General features: G+C 48.9%; 1 protein-coding gene across 1 annotated transcript in view; it reads left to right on the forward strand.

Moving 5' to 3' along the window:
- Positions 1-5,581: 5,581 nt before the first annotated feature.
- Positions 5,582-27,500, forward strand: part of myo10l3 (myosin X, like 3) — a 72,416-nt gene continuing 50,497 nt past the window's right edge. The window contains exons 1-2 of the mRNA XM_056579415.1: positions 5,582-6,048; positions 21,382-21,480. Coding sequence (XP_056435390.1) covers positions 6,028-6,048; positions 21,382-21,480 — 120 coding nt within the window. The 5' untranslated portion in view covers positions 5,582-6,027. The remainder of the gene's footprint in view (positions 6,049-21,381; positions 21,481-27,500) is intronic.

A 27,500-nucleotide genomic window follows, 5' to 3' on the forward strand; every position in this document is an offset into this window, starting at 1 on the left:
GCGAGTGTGCATGTACGTGCGCGCGCCGCGCGTGAGTGTATGTGCGTGGAAGTGCTCTGCAAGCAAACAGGAAGTCTTCGCTCTGACGGAGCCTGGGAGCTGCTCTGCATGCCTCTGCAGACGGAAGGTACAGCATGACGACCCAGCGGAAACGTCTGGGGGGGAAAGGTTGTGAAATCAGCGGTTTAAATACGGGCCTGCTGGTAAGGTCCCGGGCCACCGTGTTTTATGGAGAACCTCCCAGGGATTACTGGATTTTCCCAGACTTTTTAATAGAAACACACAAAAAAGTACAACATTTACTATCCAGTCATCAAGAGGATGCCTTCACCCAAAGTCACCGACAGTGAAGTCACATGCATGTCCTTAAGGAGGCATGTGGGCTTCTTGCTGAAGGGTCCTACAGGTCGACGGGCCGTGAACCATGTACCCTTTTGATTGGGAGTCAAACACCATAGCCCCTATTCTGCCCCCTATAAACAACTTTATATCCCACACATTGTTTGCATATTTTCTATCGTCACTTCTATAGATTCCAACATTTAAGATTATACAAATGAAAGAAATATAAATTGATCAAGCAGTCTTGCCCAATATGTATCAATCTATCCATATCTATCCATCCATCTATTAATATTTACAGAATGTAAATATTGTATTGTAAATTTGTGAATATAACCCACTAAGAGATGTCCACTTTCACTAAGAGATGTCCACTTCTTACTTTATTATACTTCTTACTTTATTCTTACTTTTATTTTAATTTATTTAATTTATAATTTTCTATTTATAATCTTATCTTGCTTGTAATTTCTATTTGTACGGAGCACCTGGAATGAAAAAATCCCCCCCCCCCCGGGATCAATAAAGTTTTCTGATTCTGATTCTGATTCTGATATTAATAAATAAATCTGAATATTGTGTTTTCCAGCTGGTAGATTCCAAGCTGTTCTCCTCTGGTACTCCAGTTCCTGATCTCTTGTTATTTCACCGTTATCATTGTCATCTGCTGCCTGATCCCTGAAACGCGAGAGGGTAAATATGGACGCTGTCTCCGCTGCGGGGTGTAAATGTGGCCCAAGGTGTGACTAACCTTCCTAATACGAGACCTAATGGATTGCTGCTGTTTGATCTCTGGCCCCATAATTCAATATTCGCGGCACCGGGACGTGTCATGCCTCATATGCGCGCACGTTGTTGTGCGAACGCCTGGACGAGTAATCAGATAAAGATCGAATCCCAGTGTTGTGATATCGTTAGAGATGTTACATTTCTCCTCGTGCACCTTTTTCCCCCTAGCCGTGTATCTAAGCTAGAGTTCATCCGATCGATGGCCACTCGCCTGGCTCTCTGTGATCCGCTGCCCCTCTGACACCGTGAGGCCCCACACTCGCAGCGATGCTCAGCGATCTCATTAGTTAATGTAGACAATGTGAATAATCACATTATGTTTCCCGTAATATTGATTTAATGGGTTTATGTGATCTCTCTCGGTCCTTATGTCCGTCCATATATATGGTAAATGTCTGGCAGGATATTGCACATTACTGATTACTGATTGGTCTGATACCAGTTGGAGATGATGTCATTCCAGACGTTCCGCCAAATTGAACCTTTTTGTGCTGTAGTTACTGAAAGCCCCCCTGGCAGCCCGCAGCCTCAGCCCGGCCTCTCAGCTAAAATTGGAACACATAGTGGCAGTAAAAGGGGAGCCCAGTTGCTGTGTCTGTTACTCTGCCCCCAGTCGGGGTCCGGGCGCTGCAATGGAGTAGAGTACCCATCCGTTACACTCGACAAATCAAATCTCCTTAGAGGATTACCATGGGACGGCTATGAGTTAAGAGCACACGGGCGGCTGTGGAGGAACACCAGCCAGGACCGCACATGCATCACATGCGCTCATTCGGCACTAGGGTCCTCCAGACGACCCAAGTGACCTTGCCTGAGGGCTTGTGTTCAAATGTCCGGACAACACAGCCGTTCTGAACTCTGTTAGCATCCAGGACAAACTCTGTTCTCTGCATGGTTGAGCCCCCCCTCTGATGGATCCAGTGGAAGACGCCGAGATGATCTCAGAACACCTCTGTTGTTCCTCGCGTAGGACAAAGACATGATCTTGGTGCCGGATCTCCCCTTGGTAAATAAAGGATGAATATGTTGTCAGAGCCCGGCTCTGGCTTTGTCAGCCGACACCATACGTGGAGAGACTGATAGGCAAGCCGCACGTCTGCTTTGAGCTGGGCTTCATTCAAAGGCAGGACGGATGACGCTATCTCGGTTGCCTCAGGGCTCTTCTCTCGTAGGGTCGGGGAATCCCAACCCTACGAGTGGAGTCGAGTACATTTTATTTTTGGCGTAATCCCACTAAAACCCTAGTGTAACAGGATACATAAAGGGCATTTATCACGATTATGCACACGTACACTATGGCCTTTCTAAACATGGTGTACTCTGTGGTTCTATAATTATAGGAAAACAAGGAGAGATAAGACTAAGACCCTTAAATGTTAATTATTTTCAACTAGGCTGCTTAAAGGCATTTATCATTATAATCTACAAATTGGATCTGGCCTTTTTAAATGTTATCCCCTCTTTGTTAATCTACTGACAAAAGAACAACGAGTGCTAATTGGCAAGCAAACACATCATCGGCCCGGATTAAGGAACCAAACTAAATAGGTTAAGGAAACTGAAAACATTCATCACAAAAACAGCACCAGAACAGATCAGAACTGGACCACTCAGTGAGCAGCCAGCCGTATGTAGTACCCAGGGTTCAGGGTGTAGCTCCCAGGGTCCAGGGTGTAGTACCCAGGCTATAGGCTGTATAGTACCCATGGTGTAGTAGCCAGGGTTCAGGGTGTGGTAGCCAGGGTTCAGGGTGTAGCCCTGCTGTCTGTCAGCAGCCAGATGACTGACACAAGGTACAGCTGATCACGCTGTCAGCCGGGGGGTATATTCTGAAGCGTCTCTTCAGGAGCCCATCGGTATGTGGGGTCACAGATCTGTTTTTTCAGCCGTAATTGAAAACCGCCGGGGCAAAAATAAACCGTGACAGAGGTCCTAAATTCCTCCCGGTGAAACACTTTGGAAACATTGGGAATGTTCTTAAACAGTCTTCGACGGAATGTGGTCTTCAGACGGTTAGAGGGAACTCACTTTTCAGTGTCTATAAGAGGAAATGATGACCAAAACGATTATTTTGGCACAGGTTCTGTCTCCATCACATCCCTAATCTTGAATGTCAAATGAAAAGAGTTTATCGAAAAATAGTCAAATTAAATGGATGAAACATAGTTATCTAGATTAAATGTTTAGATTAAACGTGTCTGGAGCTTGCAGTATATATTTATCCCAATCATCATGAACGGTGATTCGTCTTAACATCATGTTTTCATCTCTTGCTTCAATACAATATAAATATGTACATGGGAGAACTGTACAGGAGATGATGTCACCCTCAGATGCTACGGCTGGGGGCGGAGCGGGGGGTGGGGGTGGGGGTGGGGGGGGGTTATAGTGGCCGTACACCAGGACATTAGGCTGGTGGAGGATCCACCCCCCCCTCCCCACGAGGCCCCTTGTCTCCCCTGGGATCTCCCTGGATGATTGTATTGTGGGGGCTCTTTGTCCCCTCAGGTGAAGCCAGCTGAGTGGGCTTCGGTTACAGCCGTCTCTCCCCCCCACTCGCACCCGGTCCCTGTCTGTCCCCAGAGAGCCCGCCGTGGGGGGGAGAATGAGTGACTCTTTGGGGTGGTTCTTCATTGTTTGTCCTGAGCCCGGGCCTAATGGCTGTCAATGCTTCCTCTGTGCTGTCCTAATATACAGTCCTGAGATGTGGACTCAAACCCCAGGGCTCTGAGGTCTAGGGGTGCAGCTAGGAGGATTAAGGCTAAAGGTCACCTGGAATGATTCACACTAAATGGTTTTAACACGCTGTAGCCTGCACTGTGCTTTGGCCTTCATTACAATTATAGTAGACTAGTTTGTTACTTTATACTTCTGCATAGTGGCAGCACTTTGGAGTATTTGCTATTCAAACCGTACCTGATTGCAAACTCATGCAAACTGGTTTGAACTGTAAACCTTAACGATGATTTTAAGTGCTGCAGTCATTGCATTTCAATTAAACTTAGGCAACCTTAGGTCTTAGTGCTCACTTTGGGGTCAAGGGGGAAGGATCAGGTCTCGACTGATAAGAGAAGGAAGGATTGGTTTGAATGTTAAGACAGTTTAATGATGTGAACTTGGTTGACTGGGATTAGCCTGCGTGGCAGATGTGTGTTTTCATGTGGAAGCAAGGAGCAGTCTTCGGGATGTAAGACAGAACACATCCAAGCCTCCCATTGGACAGAAGTAATTAGGGTTAATTCCCTGGAACCCCCCCCCCCCCCCCCCCCAAGTGTTCTTTGTACAAAACAACAATCGCTAAAGTACTACCTTTTGGCATAAAGGCCAAGCATTGCTGATGGATACAGCTAATGGAGGATTAGCCAAATCAATGTAGCACCAGCCACCTGTAACAATGACAATGCTGTTGTTGTGTTTAGCTGTTGTTAAGCTAGCCTAATCACACAAAACACACTAAGCAGGTTAAACAAATAGCAACATTATATTATTCAGCCTCATAAAGGCGATTTGCTTGTTTCTTGCATATATTTCATTTTATCATTTTCCGAAATGTACACATCATTTTCTTAATATGTGGTTACCACAGGGGAAAAACCTCCCTTTAATGTTTTTATTGAAAGGTGGAGCTCCAATGTTTTTGTTATTTTGGAATAAGAAAGGAAGAGATCGAGAATCAAACGATTTCCTGGTTCCATCCGCCAGTTACATAACAGAGCAACCCCACCTGGGTAATATGGCTTCATCATGAGGACTTACTGTCTCTCTCTCCGGTTAAACACATATCATAAAACACTGCTTCACACTGTTCAATATCTAGTATAGTGTGTGAATGACAGAAAATCTTGGACAATTGTGGGATATTTCTTTAGTGGAGGTATAGCGATTACATTTATCATAGACAAAAATGATTAGGGCCCAAACTTCTGTGAGCCCTTGTTAGTGTTGGGACCCACAGGTTGTGAACCACTGGCCTAGTAACTGCCTTTATTGGAAATTACATAATATCTCTCCAAATATCTCTCACTTCTCCTGCTCAATCCTTTGTCCGATCCCTGCTCTTGACAAGGACAGTGAGATCGACATTTTATATAATAGGCTATATTTAATATATGAAAGATACTTTTTATTCAAGTAAAAAAAAATCTATTATTAATAAATGCAACATGATTGACTATTTGCACCATTCGATTGGTTCATAAACGTGACCAAAATAAACCACGATGAACTCTTTGTCTTCCTGGCCTCTGGACGTTTATTCCCCCAAAGAGGAAGTCTATAACAATAGATGTCCTGGTATCCTCTCTCAAGGAGCCAGACACCACATGCTATACCACTTGATGCCGGTATCTTCATGTTTGTTTGCACAAAGGATTCTTTTCCTCACTGTGAAACAAACGGGGAAATACATTTCGCCTCCTCTTGTTCGTGGGATAAGTAATGAGGGGCCCGGCCGCAGAATGAAGCCAAAGCATCCCTCTGAGTAATTAGATTCTTGTAATAAAAAAAACAAAAAACCTTTTTAAGAGGGCGTGTGCTGGAGGAGGGGCTACCGCAAAGCCCCGCCCCTTGAATAATATGCCGGTCCCATTGAATGGGCTCCGGGACTAGCTGCCAGCGCACTACAACGGCTGTTTGAAACACACAACAATCGCCCAGGAACACAATTTTTCAGAAGAAGTGTTCAGAAATCCCAGGGTGATGGTTTCTCTGTGACCGGCCCCGACTCAACACCACAACAGGACGCGAGTTCGCCCAGGGACGGGTCCCGAGAGATAACTTTTAATCTTCCCTGAAGCTTGCGGATGGAAACCCATCGGGAGTACATCTTCCTGAGCGCTGCTGTGGTACCCTGAAACCTTCACTATCACGGAGTACACCCAGGGATTTGTTTTGAACATGGATACCTTCTTTGCCGAGGTAGGTTCACGCTTTTACCAATAAGCCAGCGTGCTTGTGCCTCTTCCTTGTACTCAATGTCTGGAGCTGTTGACGGGACCGCTCGGGTCTTTGTTACATCCCAGACCTCTGTATGCTGCGTCCCGGGCGGGTTTCAAGGTCCCTGCTGCCAGTTTTTAATTCCAACTAGTCTGCGAATTTAATCGTTTTACAACTCTTTGCACACATCGCAGAATCCCGTTTCACTTTGCCCACCAATAACGGCTTTCCTCCGGCGTTCCTCGGTTCATCTATCCCAGACTCCCAGTACCCTTACCACCGCCCCCCCACGGCCCTACCCACGACCTCCCTCCCTCCTCCTCCTCATCCTCCCTGTCTATAAATGTCTGAGTCTGTCGCCCACATGTTACATCTCCATCTTTTCCATGAGTTCAAGTTCAAGAAAAGACACCCCTAGACTTGCTGTCTTCTAGTCGCACATCACTTGTTTAACACACACACACACACACACACACACACACACACACACACACACACACACACACACACACACACACACACACACACACACACACACACACGCACTTGGGTGCCGGTGTTTGGGACTTGGCCTGTGGCCATTAACTCTTCAGTGATGTTATTGAGATGATGCGCTATGCAGAGAAGGCTGGCAGTAGTGAGCTCTTGTGATTGGGTGAGCTGGACCACATATTAGCCCCCGCCCTCCTCCTCCCTACTGCGACCCTTGCGGATCATCAATCCCCCAGGTCGACCTAGCTGGGGAGGCTTTTAAAATACTGATTCATGGATAGTTTCCTTTTTTTTGATACTGTACACCCCCCCCCCCCCCCCCCCACACACACACACACACACACGCAGACACACACACACACACACACACACACACACACACACACACACACACACACACACACACACACACACACACACACACACACACACACACACACACCCATCAAGCCTGTTGTATCTCGTGTCTATCAGAAATAATAGATTTCTGAAACAAAGCAGATTTGAACTGTGGATCGTTTCATGACATGATTTTAAGTACTAGTGGCCAGACTGTCCGGACTGTTCTCTGCTCTCTGACGGAGCCTGGTGAGTATGGATTGGATGACAGTGTTTATAGACAGTACAGCCATCCCAGACCTGAACTAATCTCAGTTGGAGGGCATGCCCTGGGTAGGAGGTCATGGATATCCAATAGATTAAATGTCCTGTATCTCTTCATAAGCATCGGATGACTTTCCCTGATAACATAAAAACGATCCCCATTCCTATTACTGCTCTTGCATGTGACTTGTATCTTGAGCGTGCTACATAGCCTTTATGAAATATATTTCCATTTTCTGAAAAGCTTGCACAATTGGATATATGTAGAGGGAAAATCTATGTCCTAACACGTAGCTAGACACGCAGGTTCGGGTTGCTTTCATAATTGACTATTATGTTAGCAGGCGTATCCCTAATTGGAGAGCATTAATCAATATCACCCATGAGGTGATTTATCACCGCTCCACGTCACTGTTCGGGTCAGCACCCGGAACTCTCTGCAAAGTCACCGCAGTGTTGATATAATTAATCTGTAGCTCTGGACGAGGGGAATAGATGAGGATTAAGCAGATTTCAGCGGCCGGTATAGAAACAGAGTAAAGACCCAATCTCAGGCCTCCGTCTGCCCGTCCGTTGGCCCGCGGTGATTACTCCAGAGGAGATGTCAACAGTGGAATGAGTTTAAGGAGTGCTCCTCCGTCCGACCGTCATGGGTTCTGCTGATGTCCTGATGGTTGCTGCAGTTGGACTGCTGCTATCTAATGCTGCTGACTGCTGCTCGCTTCATCGAGGAGGCACCGTTCAGGTTGCTGTTTTGATCACTTGTGTTGTTGTCTGAATGGAACTGAGCGGATTTTCAGCCACTCTCTCCAGCCTGGATGCCCATGAAAAAAATCACGTTCAAAAGTAATCCTCGATCTATATTAAAACAGAAGTAAATTAAGGATATGAGAAAAATTCTATGAAATGGGTAGTATTATTTCACAAACTGTCTTTGACATTTTGTTACAAAGGGCTCTAAACCATTTTGCTTGTCTCTAAACTAGAGAGAGAGAGAGAGAGAGAGAGAGAGAGAGAGAGAGAGAGAGAGAGAGAGAGAGAGAGAGAGAGAGAGAGAGAGAGAGAGAGAGAGAGAGAGAGAGAGAGAGAGAGAGAGAGAGAGCGCGCAGTGGATTTTCTCAGGTCGTGTGTGTGTGTGTGCTGGGAGGAGATCCATCCTGTGCAGACTGCCCGGTCCCTCCCTGGGCCCAGCCCAGCCCTTCAGGATCAGACCAGCCCAGTACGGGCCTGGTGCCCTTGACCCCCCATAAAGCCCTCAACAAGCCTTGAGCCTCACCAACTTCTGGCTGGGGCGTGAGTCACACACACACACACACACACACACACACACACACACACACACACACACACACACACACACACACACACACACACACACACACAGTCACTCACAAACAGTCACACACAAACAGTCACACACATACACACTCACGCACACTCACACTCATGTATCCAATGCCCATACTCAGTCACTAATACAGTGAGTCATAGTGGATTATGGTAATGCAAGCCCTCCTCTAAGGTAATAGATTACTATGAGAGTATAACACATCTTATTGTTGTCATAGGCGTGTGTGTGTGTGTCTGTAATTCTGTGTCACAGTTGTGTGTGTCTCACAGACACAGCAGAATGTGTCAGGACGTTTGGTACGGTTGTGAAACAGCAGCCTACTGGCGGCGCTGAATACCTTTCTAAACTGGGTCTTCAGCTCCCGGGCTAGCAGCAGCTGATACACACCGGAGCTGCTGGACGTCCCTTTACACACCCTTGAACTATTTTCGTGATGAAAAAACTCTGGGCTACACACAAATCCCCCCCCCCGCCCTTGCCCTTGTCAACAGGCATTTCTCATCCTACACATTTCCTGACCTTTGACCTCGGAGATGCCGGGACATGGCATGGCGTGGTGATTTAGGTTGGAGGCTTCACACCGTTGTACAAGAAGTGCAGTGCTCACACTCACTCGCACATACTCATCCACATTCTTCCTGTGTGTGTGTGTGTGTATGTGTGTGTGTGTGTGTGTGTGTGTGTGTGTGTGTGTGCGTGTGCGTGTGTGTTCATTCTGGGAGCTCCGATGGTAATCCCCAGCCGCCAGGAGATGGCAATGGGAGAAGCCCCGCCCCCTTCTGCAAAGTGGAGACACCGCAGAACTCTTTCCCCTCTTGTGATTGGAGGAACCGCCTCCACCCAGTTGCCACTTCCTCCAGTGGCCCTGACGGCGTTCTCAGAGAGAGAGAGAGATGAGACATTGGTTCGATCGGTCTGTTGAGGTTATTGTCCTCCAGACACCAAGACGGCTGCCCCACATGGTTAGGGAGTGAGGAAAGGAAGGAAGAAAGGAAGGAAGGAAGGAAGGAGGGAGGGAAGGACGCAGCGGAACAATGCCATATCGGTTAACAGGCCCTGTGTTCTGTGAATCTTTGTTTAGGCCGCAGGAATAACTCAATCATTACAACCGCGGTGAATGGGGAGCAGTGCAACAAGGATGTTTTCTTTTTTCATCGCTATGTCAGGAATTCGAAGCGTTTTAAACCTCTAGGGTGATATCAGTAATGCTCCTTATCTTCTTCTCCCCCCCCCCCCCCCCCCCCCCCCTCCCAAAAAAATATGATTCCTCATGATACACGATATACAAACATATGGAAATAATACGGAACAATCGATATGTTGTTCAGTTGAGATCCCTCAAAGTGTACCTAAAAATAGTCGCAACGCATCTGCAAACAAGATGCACTCGCACAAGTACGGCCTGTTTGATGGCCCGGCCCCAAGACTTCTTGTGCATTCAACAGAGCCGTCCTAACCTGGCCGCTTCCACCCGCTAGGTGTTTGGGTTCACCACCCCCTCGCTACGCATGACAACGTAATCACCGAGCTAGCCGTTAGCCAGGTCGCTCGTCGTCTGTGTCTTCGTCCGACGCCGGGGGCCATTGACTTTAGCCTCAGCCCGCTGACGTCACCTGCCAGCTCGGAACCAGCCGACTCATTCAGGGTGATTAAGGGGAAAAGCGATGTCGTCTCCCCTCATCTCGTTGTTTACCAGCGACAAATATTGAGCTCCCAGAGCGTGTCGCCCTGGGAAGAGGAAGATGACGAAGAGGATAATAATGGCTACTTTTGATGATGGATGATGGCCACAGTGTGAGAAACCGTTGAACCTCGAGGGGAACCGATTGGCAGCTGCATAAAACGACGTGGGGACGAACCAGCAGGGTGGATCGTTTACGTTTTATCTACTGGAGACTGGCGATCGGGACACGGTAGCTTGACAGCCACGCCCTTATGGCCCTATCTGTGAGTCATCTCAGGACCAAAGGGCCAGGCCCGGGCTGCATACTTGACTTCTACTGGGGGGGACCCTGGAACCCCGGGGGCCCCAGCCTCAGTTTAGACCCAGCGGCTCAAGTGTCACAGGATGAGACAGGGATGTGGGGGGGCGCAGTCAGCTGGTTTCATCACTGAAAACCTTCACACACACACACACACACACACACACACACACACACACACACACACACACACACACACACACACACACACACACACACACTGTTAAACCTCTCCATCTTTCAGTCTGCTCTTGCAACACCCTTCCTTCCACTCTCCCTGGCATTGTGTGTGTGTGTGTGTGTGTGTGTGTGTGTGTGTGTGTGTGTGTGTGTGTGTGTGTGTGTGTGTGTGTGTGTGTGTGTGTGTGTGTGTGTGTGTGTGTGTGTGTGTGTGTGTGCTAGTTTGACAGTGACACCTTATAAAATACCTGTATAAATAATAAAACCTTTAATGGACCGGCACTAAAATAGCTTCCCTAGGACCTTCACCTGTTTTTACTTTATTTTTATGCTTGGGAGAGAGACTACTGATGGTAATAAAATAAAAGGGTGACCGATAAATTATCCATGATGTAGTCCCATTACGGCTTGGAATCAAGGCAAACGTATTTGTTTAACAAAAAACAAATTCAAATCAGTAATCAACAATGCTTTCCATAAAGACCAGGTGCTTTACATATGCTTAAACACTGAGATATATTCATACTAGATATTGACTCTCCTGGTATTGCGAGCCTAGAGACCTTTTCAAAATGGAGGCTGACATTTAGGGTGTGTATTTTCTGTTCCTCTACATGTCATGTTTATTGCTGTTGTGGTGACTGTGTGTCACCGACCTCAAACTGTTTTTGGGAGGATCTTTCATTTACGTCCAGTCATATACAAGTCATGCTTTTCGGCCTTCAGTGTCTGCCGTCGTTTCATCCCTTCCAAGAGATCCAACTGAGTGAAGTAAGCCCTGGAACACCTGTCAGTCTTGGGGTAGATTTACCGCATGTGTTTATAACGTTTTTATTCCAGGACATGCCCTCGGAGAAGATTAATGTCAGCCTGTTTTGTGCCACCCACTCTGCGTTTGCGTAGCTGGGCATCTCTCCCCTTGGCAGGCCTACCTGACATAAACTCCTCCTGCTGGACGGGTAATGAGTCTAAATCCCACCGTCGGCATCCAGACGTCACTCTACCCTGCAGTTTAATAACCCGGGCCGACCTGTGATTACTGCTCCCAACCCAGATGTTGACTTTCCATCTTTTAGAAACCCTGTGATTACCGAGCTCAAGGCAGCCTATTACAGCACGCTGCAAGACTCTGGGTCGCAGTGTGTGTGTGTGTGTGTGTGTGTGTGTGTGTGTGTGTGTGTGTGTGTGTGTGTGTGTGTGTGTGTGTGTGTGTGTGTGTGTGTGTGTGTGTGTGTGTGTGATACTGGTACACTGGTAGTGAGTCGGGGAAAATACAGACCACATATAGGAGTTTGAGTACTTAACTGTAATGTAATGGAAATAAGGCTTTGAGTGAAAAACAGACCTTAAAACGCAACAGACCTCTCCCGGTGGAGAGATTACCTCTGCAGGTGTTAGGGTGTGTGTGCGTGTGTGTGTGTGTGTGTGTGTGTGTGTTTGTGGGGTGTGGTTGTAGGGGGGGCACCCCGCTGTGCCAGTCTGCAGGACCCTCATACTGTACCATGAGAGTCAAACCTTTAACTGGCGCCGCGGTGCTTAATGACATCGCGTTCACAGCAGGAACTAATCTGAGTCAGAACCTGCATTCCAGTCTCTGAACCTAGGGCTGGATTAGGAGGGCGTGTGTGGCGGCGCCCAAAGCTGTATCGGAGCGACCCTGCTGGGCTGACGATGTCCACTTGGACGTGGGTGTTCTCTGTATGATACGATGTAGCCAAGTCCTTTCCTCGTTTGTTGTCGGAACCAGTCCAACTATAGAGCTAAACTTCCGTGGAGGAAAACGGAAGGAACGTTGTTACTGTCAACAAGTAAGTGGGGAAATGTTTGGACCGAAGACGAAGTCAGAGTAGAGTGGACTGCATACAGAAATACACACACGCACACACCGCAGGACTTCCCATCCTGACGGGGGTGCATTCCTGGGATAGCTGCGGGAACCCCCTGCTGTGCGCTCCGTCCCAGAGGAGATGATGGAGGCCCAGATAGGAGCTGATTAGAGAGGGAGAGGAAGCAGCTCCACTTCTGCTAGTGTTGTTACACAACACTAATCTGAGGACCCAGCGCCGCCCGACACACCTCTCAGGCCTCTGGTGCCTCAACGATCGTACCGTTCTGGTGATCAAAACCATCCTGACGTCTCTCCTGGCTTCATTAAAGACGTTACCAACGGCGTAATTCAAGATTATTTTGCGGTACAGATTTTGCCGAAACTCATCACAAACACAACCGTAGCAGTAGCACGTGGGTCTTAGTGCACAACAACAACAGTGTATGGCCATTCACCCTCTTGTTTGTCCACAAACCATACTGATGCACTTTGATTCCAAAATACAAAAGTGCTATATTGCTATTATTTACATTTGTGGTCGCACTTGACACACACTCGCGCTCATGCTGAATAGTCTGCAGGCAGAATCAGCACAACAAAGTCATTTTGACAAATGAGTCTGGTAACGGGTGTCAGAGTGAAGCCAGGAGAAGGTTCCGGAGGTTCATCATCTCCCAGACCGGCACGACCCTTTAAGCTCAAGGAGCTCTTGGGTAAACAAAAGATGCTCTAATCCTGTAAGTATAGGAGTGGGGCGGCTCGTGCTACTGCACACTGCTGATAGCGTGGTTCAAGAGCTCAGGAAGTGCATCCTAACGCGCTCTCAGGCAAGCCTGATTTGTTATGTTAATAATGGAAGTTAATTATATGCATGTGATTTAAACATGGTGCTCATTAACAACAGGGCGTATAGCTGCATCTGATGCACACGTGCACATACACGCACGTGCACGCACACGCAAACACAGAGCATATGATGGGGCCTCCGGAGACCCTGATCTCCCGCTTCCTGTGGTGTGTGACCTGTCAGTTTATAACTGCACTGGCAAGCTGCCATGAGTCCTTCATATATGCATGTGTCTCTGCCATGTGCACGCACACACACACGCACACACACACACACACACACACACACACACACACACACACACACACACACACACACACACACACAGATAATTTAATCAACCCATCCAATGTGCAATGCAAAAATACGGAATGAAAAAGGGATTTGATTGCGGAGGTGGACACGTTACGTCACGGCGACGATTGCATGAGATTGATTTTATTTTATTATCAACCTTTGGCGACCACATCCATCTCCTCGCCACACACCACCCTACCGATAAGGGAATCAATGACGTTGTTTGTTGTGGGCGGAGCAAACATGGCCGCTCTTCCCAGTCTAGACTCAGGAGGATTCTGCCTCCGAGCGGAATCCTGAGTTTATATTCACCACAGCGGGAGGGAGGAGGAGGAGGAGGAGGAGGTGGAGGAGGGAGGGATGGAGGAAGGGGTGATGAGGGGAGGGAGGATGAGGATAGGGAGGAGGAGGGAGAGGGAGGGCGGAGGAAGAGGAGGAAAGGGAGGGAGGAAGGGATGATGAGGAGAGGGAGGATGAGGATAGGGAGGAGGAGGAGGAGGGGATGTCACATGGTTCCTGAGAGTCAACAACAGTTAATGAGCCACTCCTTTTATCCGCCATCCTTCCCTCACTCTCCCTCACCCCCTCCCTCACCCCCTCCCTCCCTCACCCCCTCCCTCGCTCTCCCTCTGCCTCCCAAGTGAGTTGGGGGAAGCCCTGGAACCCCCCCCTTGCGACACACACAAACACACACACACACACGTGTGCCCAGTGGCCCCTTGGGGACCACTCCTACACCATTAGCCGACTCCGGCTCAGCTGCTCCCCATCCCATAATTAATTCATGCTGCACCCAACACAGATGCTGAAGGTGGCCTTAGATCATGTGATCCTAGCGCTGTCGCATGCAGCCCCCATGCTAGGGCCCCACGTGGCCATTCCCCACATGGCTGGGCCCCACGTGACTGGGCCCCACATGGCTATACCCCCAAGGCTATACCCCCCCATGGCTGGGCCCCAGAACCAGCCCAGGGAGAGACACGGTGGGGACAACAATGGCCGAGGACCGCCAGCAATCTGTTTTAATGTTGGGGTGATTGTCCATCATAACTGGATGCTGAGAGGTAAATGGGAGGCATTTAGCGGGTTGTTTTGGCTCCAGAGAGCCGTTCCATGGGGGGAATCCGGTCCCTTCATTACGCAGGTTGAAGATAATCTAAGGGCGTGTGTGTGCGGCATGTTGAGCACAATGAGAGTCCAGGTGTGTTTGAACTAGGGATTCAAACCCCTTTCAGAGGAGGAAACCCAAGGATCAGCCACCAGAGACCTGGGGCGAACTTAACCCAGGGTTATGCCCAGCCTGGGTCTGCCCCCTAGTTTTAATCTCGGCGGATTCCACTCACTCAGCTCTTCAGTCGGTTTGGGGCCAAATCCCTGATGTTGGCGCGGGGCCCTCATAATCCAGAGCCAACAACCAGATCCTGTGTGGGGGCCGCTGCCCGTTCGGTTTCTCCTCTCCGCCGCGGAGTGAAAGTGTGTTTCCACTGTGGCATTATTCATGTGTGGCACTGCACTGGGATGGGCATTGTACCCGATTTAGGACAAGGCCACACACACACTCGGACACACACTCGGACACACTCACAAGCACGCACGCACGCACGCGCGTACACACACACACACACACACACTCGGACACACACACACACACACACACACACACACACACACACACACACACACACACACACACACACACACACACACACACACACACACACACACTGATTGAGATGCAGTTGTGTGGAAGACAAGTGGAAGGGTCGCCGTGTGTGTGTGTGTGTGTGTGTGTGTGTGTGTGTGTGTGTGTGTGTGTGTGTGTGTGTGTGTGTGTGTGTGTGTGTGTGTGTGTGTGTGTGTGTGTGTGTGTGTGTGTGTGTGTGTCGGACTGCACATCTGCCCATGTGAGGAGGTTCCTGAGGGGGTCATTGGCTTGTGGCTTGGAAGTGGGCCTCGGCTTTGTCATGTAAATGCTGCTTCGTCGCGGCAATTGATGTGCAAATCGTGCCACCGGAAGGGAGGGGAATATGAGAGAGAGATGCAGTGTGGACAGCTGCCTGTGAAGGGAGACACACCGGGAGAGAATGGCGTGGTCGGATTCATTGGACAAGGGTGGTCGGTTTTAAATGATTTCAACACCAAAATAAAGATTTTCAAAGTAAAAGCTCGCAGTAATGGACCCTTTTTTTATCTTGAAAGAGGAATCACAACGGGGGCGGGGGGGGGGGAAAGAAATATCGAGTGATTTCTCTGTGATCTACTGATTAACCACTTGAAGCTTTGGAGTCGACCTTTTGGAATGAGTGGAACAGAGTTCTCCCTTTCAGTCGTTCACTGCACACGCCCGGAGGAATGTTCCTCTGTGAACCTCCCGCCTGGCAGCAGCACAAAGCTAATTGAGAGCTTGTTGGAGGCCAAGGACATGTAGCCCCCCACCTCTTAAGCCTGGGGGTGCTTGGGGTCTTCACCCAGCAGTCTAGTGCACTACAGTCCCTGGCTGCCCGCGCTGCTGCCAGCCACCTCTTAATTTTGGATCAAACGGACACACACACACACACACACACACACACACACACACACACACACACACACACACACACACACACACACACACACACACACCGTCTTATCACACGGCGCCCGTCCGGCCGTGTCCGGGACGTCATGTCGAGTTGATTAGTTTTCTTTGTCCCGGCGCTGATGGGATCACCTGATACCGCCCGGGCTCCGTGCGCTCAGCTGGCCCGCGGAGAAGGGGCCCCGCTGGCGCCAATGGCGACTCCTGACTCCTATTAATATTCACGCCGCCCTCGTCAGCCAATCCGGAGCCGGATGCCCTGGGGCCGGCGGCCAAGGGATCGGGTCGCCCTGCGTCCGAAGAACGGTGTCTTCTGTCGGAGGGCGTGACGCGGGCCACAGGCTGTCCGTCAGGGCGAGGTTGGCTGGTAACCGCAAGGTTGCTGGTTCGAACCCCGGCTCCTCCCAGCGGTTAGAGTGTCGAGGCGTTCCTGAGCAAGGCACCACCTCACCCTCACTACTCCACCCTCCACTGCTCCACCCTCACGGCTGTCTCCTTGAACGGTCGACTCCACTGAATGTCCGCTGAACTTGCGCGTGAATGGGTGAATGTCAGGCAATATTGCAAAGCGCTTTTGATAAAAGCGCTTTACAAATCTATTTACCAGACACCATGTGAGCTGTTATGGCGGCGGTGTCAACGGCGCCTTTCATTAATGGACCAATCAAAACATCCGACGACTGGAAGCCGACCCCGCCCCCTCTTCATAAAAAAGAACAAGCCGTTTCATTGGTCGATTTGAAAGCCCTCAGCTGGGCTGTGGCTGGTGAGCAGGTCAGGTCGTGTGTGTGTGTGTGTGTGTGTGTGTGTGTGTGTGTGTGTGTGTGTGTGTGTGTGTGTGTGTGTGTGTGTGTGTGTGTGTGTGTGTGTGTGTGTGTGTGTGTGTGTGTGTGTGGATTGACACCCATGTCCCTGTGCGTCCCAGCTGGTCTTTGTGTGGGGTGTTTCCGCCCGGTTAACCTCTGGGCCGGGACTCTTTATCCTGGTTCAGTGGTAGAGCGGCACAGGGTGGGGTCTGGGGGGGTAGGGGGGGTGGTGGTGGTGGGGGTGGAGTTGCTGTTTGCTGCACCACCATCTGTTGCTGAGACAATGGTCAACCCTCTCGCTCCCAACTACTCCTTTCTGTTGGGTTTTATAACCCACACGCATACGCACACACACCTACTCAAAACACACACACACACACACACACACACACACACACACACACACACACACACTGACACAATACTTGCCATTGAATCCTGTTAACACACACACACACACACACACACACACACACACACACACACACACACACACACACACACACACACACACACACCTATATGGTATGTGGGGGGTATATTATATTACTTATGTTTCTGTCCAAACTTGCAAGCCATCCTATTCTATGAAACACTAGCAATGCTGTATTTGAACAGCAACCAAGCATCAACCTCGGCCCTTTCTTAATCTCCATCAGCATGCACAAGCCCAGACCCTACAAAACGATGATCGACTGTGCAGTGATGACGAGTATTAGCAGCCATGCGCGACCGGAATTCCGTCGCTCTAATTTGCAGTTATGTAATCTCGACGGATCTTCTGATAATCCGCCGACTAAACGGTTTTAATTTCCCCGTGGTTTGAGCCGCTGGCGAACGGCACACGTGACTCGGCTCTCCGCTGAGCAGGCGCGGCGGGTTGCTCGGCTCCCGGTACGGAGACCGCTGCGGGTACAGTACAGACACGTGTGTCATGAACCATCAATCATGAATATGATTGATGAACCATCATCTGCGTCTACTTTTCTTCTTTGCTGATTCCACAACTGCCAGTTAGGCTATGTTTTTATTTATTTGAAGTACAAATAATGAAGAATTGTTAAAAAATTAAACTGTTTTAGATGCCTGTATAGGCTACTGCATACCCTCGTTCGGTTCACTTATCCCAAAAAGTTACGAACATAAATATATTTACAGTATATATTATATATTATAAATTATAATAAGTAAGCATGGTCCTATGAAGACCAAAGCACCTAAGAGTTCAAAGGGTAAAAATAAACGTGATTTAAACTGTCACACACCCCACTTTAAACATCGATGGAGGATCTTTCTCATTGATCCTTTAATGGAAAAAAATAGGTGAGGTTTTGGCATGGGTTCCATTCCTCTGTTTTAGAAGAACTCTTCCTCCAGACAATCGAAGACAAATATATTACGAGGTGCCCACATGTCTGGCCGATACGTTGATATCGTCGGTTATTAGGCCTATGTGTATTATTATGTAGCAACTTTTTTTTTTTTTATCAAGGCCTAAAATAAATTTTGGAATAGTTTTGAATGTTACCGTTATGTCCTTCAAGCCTTAAGTAGTGTAGTGGTGCGTTATGAATTTAAATCACAAGATTATCCAGAAGAAACATTTCTCCATGTCACGGGATCTGGGTGCCCTTACCCTTCATGTAGTTCTCTCTCTCCCTCTCCCCCATCTCTCTCTCCCCCCCACCTCTCTCTCTCTTTCTCTTTCTCTCTCTTTTTCTTTCTCTCTCCTTTTCTCTCTCTCCCCCCCTCTCTCTCTCTCTCCCCCCCGATCTCTCTCTCTCTCTCTCTCTCTCTCTCTCTCTCTCTCTCTCTCTCTCTCTCTCTCTCTCTCTCTCTCTCTCTCTCTCTCTCTCTCTCTCTCTCTCCCCATCTCTCTCTCGCTCTCCCCATCTCTCTCTCGCTCCCCCCATCTCTCTCTCTGTTTCTCTCTCTCTCTCTCTCTCTCTCTCTCTCTCTCTCTCTCTCTCTCTCTCTCGCCACCTCTAAATCCTCTACGACCCTCCTCTAACCCACTCAGGGCCCCTCCAGGGACCTGGGCGTGCTACATTTAGCTCTGCTCTATATGAGAGAGAGAGAGAGAGAGAGAGTGAGAGAGACGTTAGAAGTAGGTTTTCAGACCGCCGGAGTGACCGTGGCCATCCCTACAACAGAGCCAGTGTTACACTCTACATAAAGAGGAGACTGAAGGTTGTGTTGATGAACGCTTCAGGAGTCATTCATGCTCTCTGATCTGAGATCAGCCTCTAGTTATCTTTGGAACGTGTGTGTGTGTGTGTGTGTGTGTGTGTGTGTGTGTGTGTGTGTGTGTGTGTGTGTGTGTGTGTGTGTGTGTGTGTGTGTGTGTGTGTGTGTGTGTGTGTGTGTGTGTGTGTGTGTGTGTGTGTGTGTGTGTGTCATCGTCACCGATACTGGATTCAACGTGATCTTCAGTTCTCCTTCACAAAACCATTGTCATCCTTGCTTGGAACCCTTACATCATTCTGTGTTGCACATAAACGTGTGTGTGTGTGTTTGTGTGTGTGTGTGTGTGTGTGTGTGTGTCTGTGTGTGTACGTGGCAGCCTGCTGTTAATAGTTAATGAGGATTGATATCTGGGAGTGGGGACCAGGCCTATTGATCGCTTCAGTTTTATGCCCTGTTGGACACAACAGGACTCGCTCTGTCTCTCTCTCCCTCTCCCTCTCCCTTTCTCCCTCCCTCCCTCCCTCCCTCCCTCCCTCCCTCCCTCCCTCCCTCTCCCTCCCTCTCTCTCCCTCTCTCCATCTCGTCTGTTATTTGTGATGATGAATGTTGTTGGAGCAATCAGACACACCACCACATACCGTGCGTGCATTTCAAGCGATAGCTTCGGCTGTTCCATTCTGTATATCCTCCTTCATGCTATTCTTACATCATCATCTCACTAATAGTGTGTGTTAAAAATAAACGACTAAACTCCGCATTCCTCCTCAGACTGCAGGCGTCTGGGATGTTGTTTCAGAGACAGAAGGGACTAATTACAAGAAGTGACTGTTACTGTTATAAAAACACAGCAGAGGAAGCCCCCCTGCATGGTCAAGCGTCTTACATTGGCAAACGGTTACACCCCACATCAGGGACTTACCGTCAGCCATTGCCGGTAATGGTCAGTCTGGCTGTGCTATAAATATGTCCCTCTAAGCTGGTAGGAAATGACTGTCTGGGCAATCACCCCAGGATTCCTGTTTTTTTATTGAGTGCCTAGCAAACCTAGGCCGGGAGGGAGGGTCTCTCCAGGTCTGGCTCAACACAGGAGGCCAGACTGGATGCTTTGATGAGGGCGGGTTGGAGAACCGGACTGAAAGCAGCCATGTTGGATAAGGCAAAGTCCTGAGTCTCCCCCAGAGATCCTGAGTCTCCCCCAGAGATCCTGAGTCTCCCCCAGAGATCCTGAGTCTCCCTCAGATATCCTGAGTCTTCTCTAGAGATCCAGAGTCTCCTCTAGAGATTCTGAGTCTCCTCCAGAGCTTCCTGAGTCTCCCCCAGAGATCCTGAGTCTCCCCCAGAGATCCTGAGTCTCCCTCAGAGATCCTGAGTCTCCCTCAGAGATCCTGAGTCCCCTTCAGAGATCCTGAGTCTCTTTCAGTGGTCCGGAGTCTCCTCCAGAGTCTCCTCCCGAGGTCCTTAGTGTTAGCCTGGGTCTCTGACACACCCCAGGCCTGCAAGAGGGCCTGCAGAACGGCTTTCCCACGCCACACTGCGGTGGTCTGTGGTCGAAGAGAAGGCAGCGGCAGTGGTGCCAGTGGGGAGCGGTGATGTGGTCCTTGGTAGTTAGGACATATACTGGTGGAGGAAGAGGAGGAGGAGGAGGATAATGAGGGAGTGGAAAGTGAGGGAGACTCAGGAAGCAACGGGGGTGAAGTTCAGACGTTTACAGCGGGCTGGAAAGGACATGGATTTCTTTATTTATGACGCCGGTTGAACCTTAGCTTTTTCCGAAATACTGCGAATCGAAATGGACGCCGGGATTTGAGTGGGATTAATTTGATTTTTATTTGCACTGATTGCCATTGTTCACTGACACATTGTACTAATCCTGCCCCATCCTGCAGCTCTTGTCTAAGTGATTCATGTAATCAGTGTAATGACCCGCCAGCCGTTTATTATTGCCTGATTTTGGAGATGCAGCAATTATGACAGTCACCACACTCCTCTGTTATTTGGCCAATCGGTTCCTCAATCGCTCTGCCGTCGCCACAGTGGCTGCTCAATCAGTTGAACCGACTGATCCCCCTGTAGCAGAACACAGAATCCTCCTCTGTGCTGCCCTGTGTCCTCCTAACCCCGTCTGTCCATGTTGCTAACCTGTCCCTGGCTCTCTGCTCCCCAGGGTTCCCGTGTCTGGCTGAGGCACAAGGAGCTGCTCCTGCCGTCCACCGTGAACTCCTGTGACGAAATCTCCCTGGTCGTCACGACCGACTATGGAAAGGTGAGCAGAACCACCCCGAAGCTCCTGACGCAGCGATGACTTGTGCGTTCACCGCTAAATGAAACCATAGTAACCGTTCAAATAGTGAGTGTAATAGTGAGTCCCACACTGACATCTGGCACACCTCGCGTGCCCTCCCCGCCACAAGGAACGTCGCGCGGTTTATGTCCGTATGATCAGTGTAATTACTGGTTAAAACAGTCAAATGAACTACAGCAGTGCCATTCCCACATAGTCGTCTCCCAAACTGTAAGGACTCTTCTGAGAGCTTACAGTGTTTACAAACCCTCTCGTGAACGGAAGATGGGTCAAAGCCCTCCCTGGCCTCTGGGGCTGTTACACTCAAGGACCCTTGTGATGTCCTGTAGTGGACGCACATCATGGCCCGTAGAAATCCCCAAGTGGGATTGGACCCTATGAGCAAGACTGCACATTTTCATTGATTCGCATGTTTGGTGAGGTACAATGTATAAAGACGCAGCAGGTTGAGAGTACAAGACAGTGTTTTTCTGTTCATACCCGAGTGTCAAGGCTTTGATACACAATCGTCCGTTCGAAGTCGTGCATGTCGGCCATTGTGTCTGGAGAGCTTCCTGTTGTTGGTCCACGTGCACGGCCCAGAGTGCACAGCCAGAGTGCACGTCGAGAGTGCACAGAGAGGGAGAGGGGTTGCACAGGAAGCGGAAGGAGGTAGCGAGGGGAAGTAATGGTATGTGTTGAGAGGCTCAGAGATGTTGTCGCTCGGATCTGGAGGTTGAATGTCACACACACACACACACACACACACACACACACACACACACACACACACACACACACACACACACACACACACACACACACACACACACACACACACACACACACACACACACACACACACACCTTTATCTTCCATTGCCAAAGAAACACAATGGCCAACAGTTTGATAATAGAGTTGATTGAAAATGCTCCTTTTCTCTCACGGATGTTTGTTTTGTTTTGTTTTATTCTTGCTAATACCATTAGTAATAGCGTTTATATATTTTGCAACTTCCACTACTCTAAGCATGATAATGTAGCTTTTTTATTTCTGGGTGTAGTTGACTAGTGATCTGTATCCTAAATCGCCTACACAGTAGTAGATTGTATGCATAAATGTCCAAGGTCTCCTGAAGGGAAGGGCTCCAGGGTTTATCTAAGCGTGTGTGTGTGTGTGTGTGTGTGTGTGTGTGTGTGTGTGTGTGTGTGTGTGTGTGTGTGTGTGTGTGTGTGTGTGTGTGTGTGTGTGTGTGTGTGTGTGTGTATGTGTGTGTTTGTACTCGCGTGTGTACATGTAGTGAGTAAGTGGGTGACATGTTGAAAGGCATTATAAATAAACATGAGCAAAATTGATCTTATCAATAATGCAATATTTTGTCTGAATCTGCAATGTTGTCTGGAGGGGCCATTAGATCGTTTGACTTCCACCCTATACTGAATGACCCTGCTTTGTCTGCTTTGTCATGCAAACGCATGCGTTCATACGCCTCAAGCAATCAATGGTATATCACACACATTATAGAAACCACTCACTCCAGGGGTAACACCATGATCCTTCAGGCCTAGGGGTTGTAAATAAACACAGGAAGTCTGTTGTTCTGGAAACACACGTCTGTCTTTGTAACTTTAACCAGAGGAACTCATCAGTCCAAAGTTGTTGGTTCCCGGTTCAAGGTCTGATAAGAGAAAAGTAGCACAGGGCACTGTTAATACTGCAACCTATGACCGTGCTCTATTTAAGGGTTGGGTGGAGGAGAGGTGATGGTTAGTCCCACCCCATCCCTGGAGCTGAGTCCCAGTTGACTCAGCTCAAGAGTCTGTTTGTTTTATGTTAGTTTCCGTCGTTATTCTCGTCTGTCAGTGCTGCAGTGTTTTGTAAATAAACTCAACGCAACTTCAACCCAAGGCTCGAACCTCTATCCGATCTCAGACACAATCTACCCATACGACATGCACACTCTGCAACGCAGCACTGGAACACATCACATATTGTAACCTCAAAAACACACACTCGCGATCCAACGTCCTCGCGGAGCTGAGCGTGAGACCGGGGCAGGGCGGAGGGCTGGCGCTCAGCTGTTGGCTCACATGCTCCCCGTGTGCTGAGGTCACCGGGCCATCCGTGTAAAGGGTGAGCTTTGTGTCACCACATCCCCGTGCGGAGAAGGCCGGGAGGGCCGCGGTATTAAACAGGCTCCACGTGGAGAGTCTCAGAGAGAAGGCCCCTGGCGTCTCAATCTGCTGAGTTGTCCCAGCGCTTCACAGCACTAAACTGGTGCTTGTCCTTTTGGTTTAAATGGGAATGTGCTATCCAACATATTTATGTATCCAGTTACATATAGATTTAAATGATATTTATTTTGCTTTATTTATATTCATTTTCTAATTATATTTTATTTATTCATGTGTTTCTATTTGTGATCATAATTTATGTTTTTGTGTCCGTGTATTTATTTCTAATTGTTATGTATACCAGGTCGACTTGTCCTATTAACCCGTGTGCGTGTGTCTGGCTCCGCCTCAATGTCTTTATATTCATCTTCCACCTTTAGAGGTGGAGGCACAACATGTTCTGCTGTCAGCGTGCTCCCTGGGGGGGCCTACGCCTCCATTACCTTCTGCTGGGCTCCCCAATCAAAGACCACTGCCTCTCTCTCTCACTCTATCCCTATGTCTCTCTCTGTCTTTCTCTTTCTCTCTCTTTCTTTCTCTCTCTCTCCCTCTCTCCCTTGCTTTTACTCGCTATGTCTCTCTATCTATCTCTTTTCCCCTCTTTGTCGGGGCGTGTGTGTGTGTGTGTGTGTGTGTGTGTGTGTGTGTGTGTGTGTGTGTGTGTGTGTGTGTGTATGTCTGTGTCTCTCTGTGTCTCTTCTCCTCTTTGTGTATCTGTGTGTGTGTGTCTCTCTCTCTCTCCCTCCCCTCTCTCAGGCTGAGCTCTCTCTCTCTCTCTCTCTCTCTCTCTCTCTCTCTCTCTCTCTCTCTCCTCTCTCTCCTCTCTCTCTCTCTCTCTCTCTCTCTCTCTCTCTCTCTCTCTCTCTCTCTCTCTCTCTCTCTCTCTCTCTCTCTCTCTCTCTCTCTCTCTCTCTCTCCCCTCTCCCCCCTCTCTCTCTCTCCCCCCTCTCTCTCTCTCAGGCTGAGCTGGCTGCTTTATCATTATGATTCATATCATCGTTGATCAACGTCTTCTCCTGAGAAGGGCCAGCCTTTTATTCTCTGGTTCACTTACACACACTGTCATGTTGTGTATGCGTGGACGGAGGGTGTGTGTGCGTCTCTCTGGGTGCCAGATGGAGAGTGTGTGTTATGCAGGGTCCAGCTGGAGTGACATTGAGTAAGCACCTTAGGTGTGTGTGCGTGCATGCGTGTGCAAGTTGCGTGTGTGCATGCATGCTTGCCACCTGGACCTCAAGGCGATGTCACTCTCTGATGATGTCATCGCCCCGGGGCTGGCGATAATGCAGCAGGAGAGCATGCTCTTTGTTGTATCTTATACCTCTTTGCTTATGCTCTTTGTAGTATCTATGTACTGATACCGATATGATCTCAGCGTGTTGGTATCGCCACAAGGCTACTCCCCTGTTTGTGGATGCCGATCATTGTTTTTACGATAAGGACAGACTTTCACCTACAATGGACGTTGCATTGAGTCCGACGTAATCGAAGCGGTCTTAGAGGCTGGGAAGAGGCTCATCCCAGCCGGCTGGGCCCACTTTCTTGTGGTTTGTGGGTCAATCGAGGCATTATGTGTTCTAACGGCCAGGCATCTGGATGGGGTGGGAGAGGTTGATGACTGCGCTCAGTGAAATCGCATGCATGCACACTGCTGGGGCTGTGGCCATCTGCACACAAAAAAAACACATAAACCAATGCTTCAGGGCTGTTGTATCTGGGACCCGGATGGCTGGGATTCTGGGAAGATTGATCACGTGGAATCTCAGGTTTTTTCTTTATGGGATGTGGAAGTCTCCCTCTCACCGGATAAATGCATGTTCAGCTTCTTTATTAAACGGGTAATAAATGAAGGTATTCCACTCTCGGCTCCCTTCCCGGTCCCTGGGGAGCGGGCCGGACGTTAAACTGCAGCAGATGGATTAGGTTTGTGTTTTTGTGTGAGGGGAGTAAATAAAGAGAGAGAAACGTTGAAAACTTAAAAACACATTGTCACATTTTGCAGCGTGTGTGCATCCGTTTTCCTGGTGTAATCTCGTCTCCCTTAAAGGATTTGAATATTATTTCCTGTAGGCTCCGGGCCCGGGGCCTCAGTGGCTCAGTGAGTGGGGCCCCGCCTACTTATGCATATTCATAGGTGGGCTCGCCGAACAAAGCGGCAGCAGGGCGTGGCCCCCACCGGGAACAGCAGAAGGGTGTTTGGAACGCGGCCCAATGTCCCTGGGTTACGGGTGTTCTAGAATCTTAGAAGGGAGTCAGTCCATGAGAAGGTTTACCTAAATGAGGGAGAGTCTCTATATGGACACGTGAGCTAATACACTCAGCAAGGACTTTTACAAAATGAGCGGCAGATGGATTGGAATGAAATGGTTTTGGGAACAATTTTATTTAATCAATTTGATCGATCAATAGAGCATAGAGCTGACAGTCGCATGCAAATGCCACGAACCGTAATAAACGATCGCGACTATTTATATCAACCATGTGGTGTTTCTTTATACATATTTGTAGATAAATAGGGGTGGTCTCACATTTCCCTTTCTCTGCTTCCACTTTGATTATGGTGTGTGCTACCTCAGACAGAAATCCAAAGGAAGAAAGAGTTCATTTGTTCATAAAAAAAAGTAACTTTTCATATTTTTGGAATGAAACGAAACAATGGAACAAAAACAGCAACAACAGAGCCACTAAACGATCAGAATTAAAAAGGTTATCCCATAAACTATAGACACCTCACTGATAACCTCAAGGTTAAATACACCCCCGCCCCCAAAAAGAATAACAGTGACGCCCATCTACAGTCCGCTGTGTTGCAGAGCACGACAGACGCCATGTCCTACACCCAGGGTGACATCACCGTGGACCAGGGCCAGGGCTTTGTTGCAGCTGATGTGTGTGTGTGTGTGTGTGTGTGTGTGTGTGCGAATGCGAATGTGTGTGCATTTCGGGGGGGTGGGTTGCTTAGGGACAGGGCCTGGGCTCACACACCCAGATAAGCGTATTCACCGCCGTCTGGGATGACGGCCGGTGACAGAAGCCAACGGGGAGCGCTGACTGGCCGCCTGGCAGGGTCGTCACGGTAACGGTGTACAGAAGCCTCCGCGCATCACTTGTGTTCATACGGATGAGAGAGAGAGAGAGAGAGAGAGAGAGAGAGAGAGAGAGAGAGAGAGAGAGAGAGAGAGAGAGAGAGAGAGAGAGAGAGAGAGAGAGAGAGAGAGAGAGAGAGAGAGAGAGAGAGAGAGAGAGAGAGAGAGAGAGAGAGAGAGAGAGAGAGAGAGAGAGGGGCAGGCTGGTTCTCTGGTGACAGGGCGATGGGAGGCAGGATGTCTGTAATGGGAAACCTCTGGTGATGCTGGAGCCCCAGCTCCTCTCTCTGAGATGTCTCTCATGATGCAGAGATCCCTCCCCAAGGCCTGCTCTCTGCACACGGGATCCCCCATACACCCAAACAACGTTCCCACAGTGCAGGACGCACCGACCGAGTACAAACACACTCACTCCCGAAGAAACGTTGTGTACAAACACACAACCAGACCCACGCAGAGAGGCAAGCACGCGTACACACACACGCGCACACACACACACAGATATAAGCACACAAACGCACACACACACACACACACACACACACACACACACACACACACACACACACACACACACACACACACACACACACACACACACACACACACACACTACTTACTTCTTTGCCAACACTAACTAAGGATGCTCTCTCAGCACAAATCTGTTCTGCTTAATCTTTGGCCCCATATTAATGTTCTCATTGAATGTCTCCCTTCATAGTTTATAGTGTTATATCCTTG

Source organism: Gadus chalcogrammus, chromosome 20 (assembly GCF_026213295.1).
Source record: "Gadus chalcogrammus isolate NIFS_2021 chromosome 20, NIFS_Gcha_1.0, whole genome shotgun sequence".
Taxonomy (NCBI): domain Eukaryota; kingdom Metazoa; phylum Chordata; class Actinopteri; order Gadiformes; family Gadidae; genus Gadus; species Gadus chalcogrammus.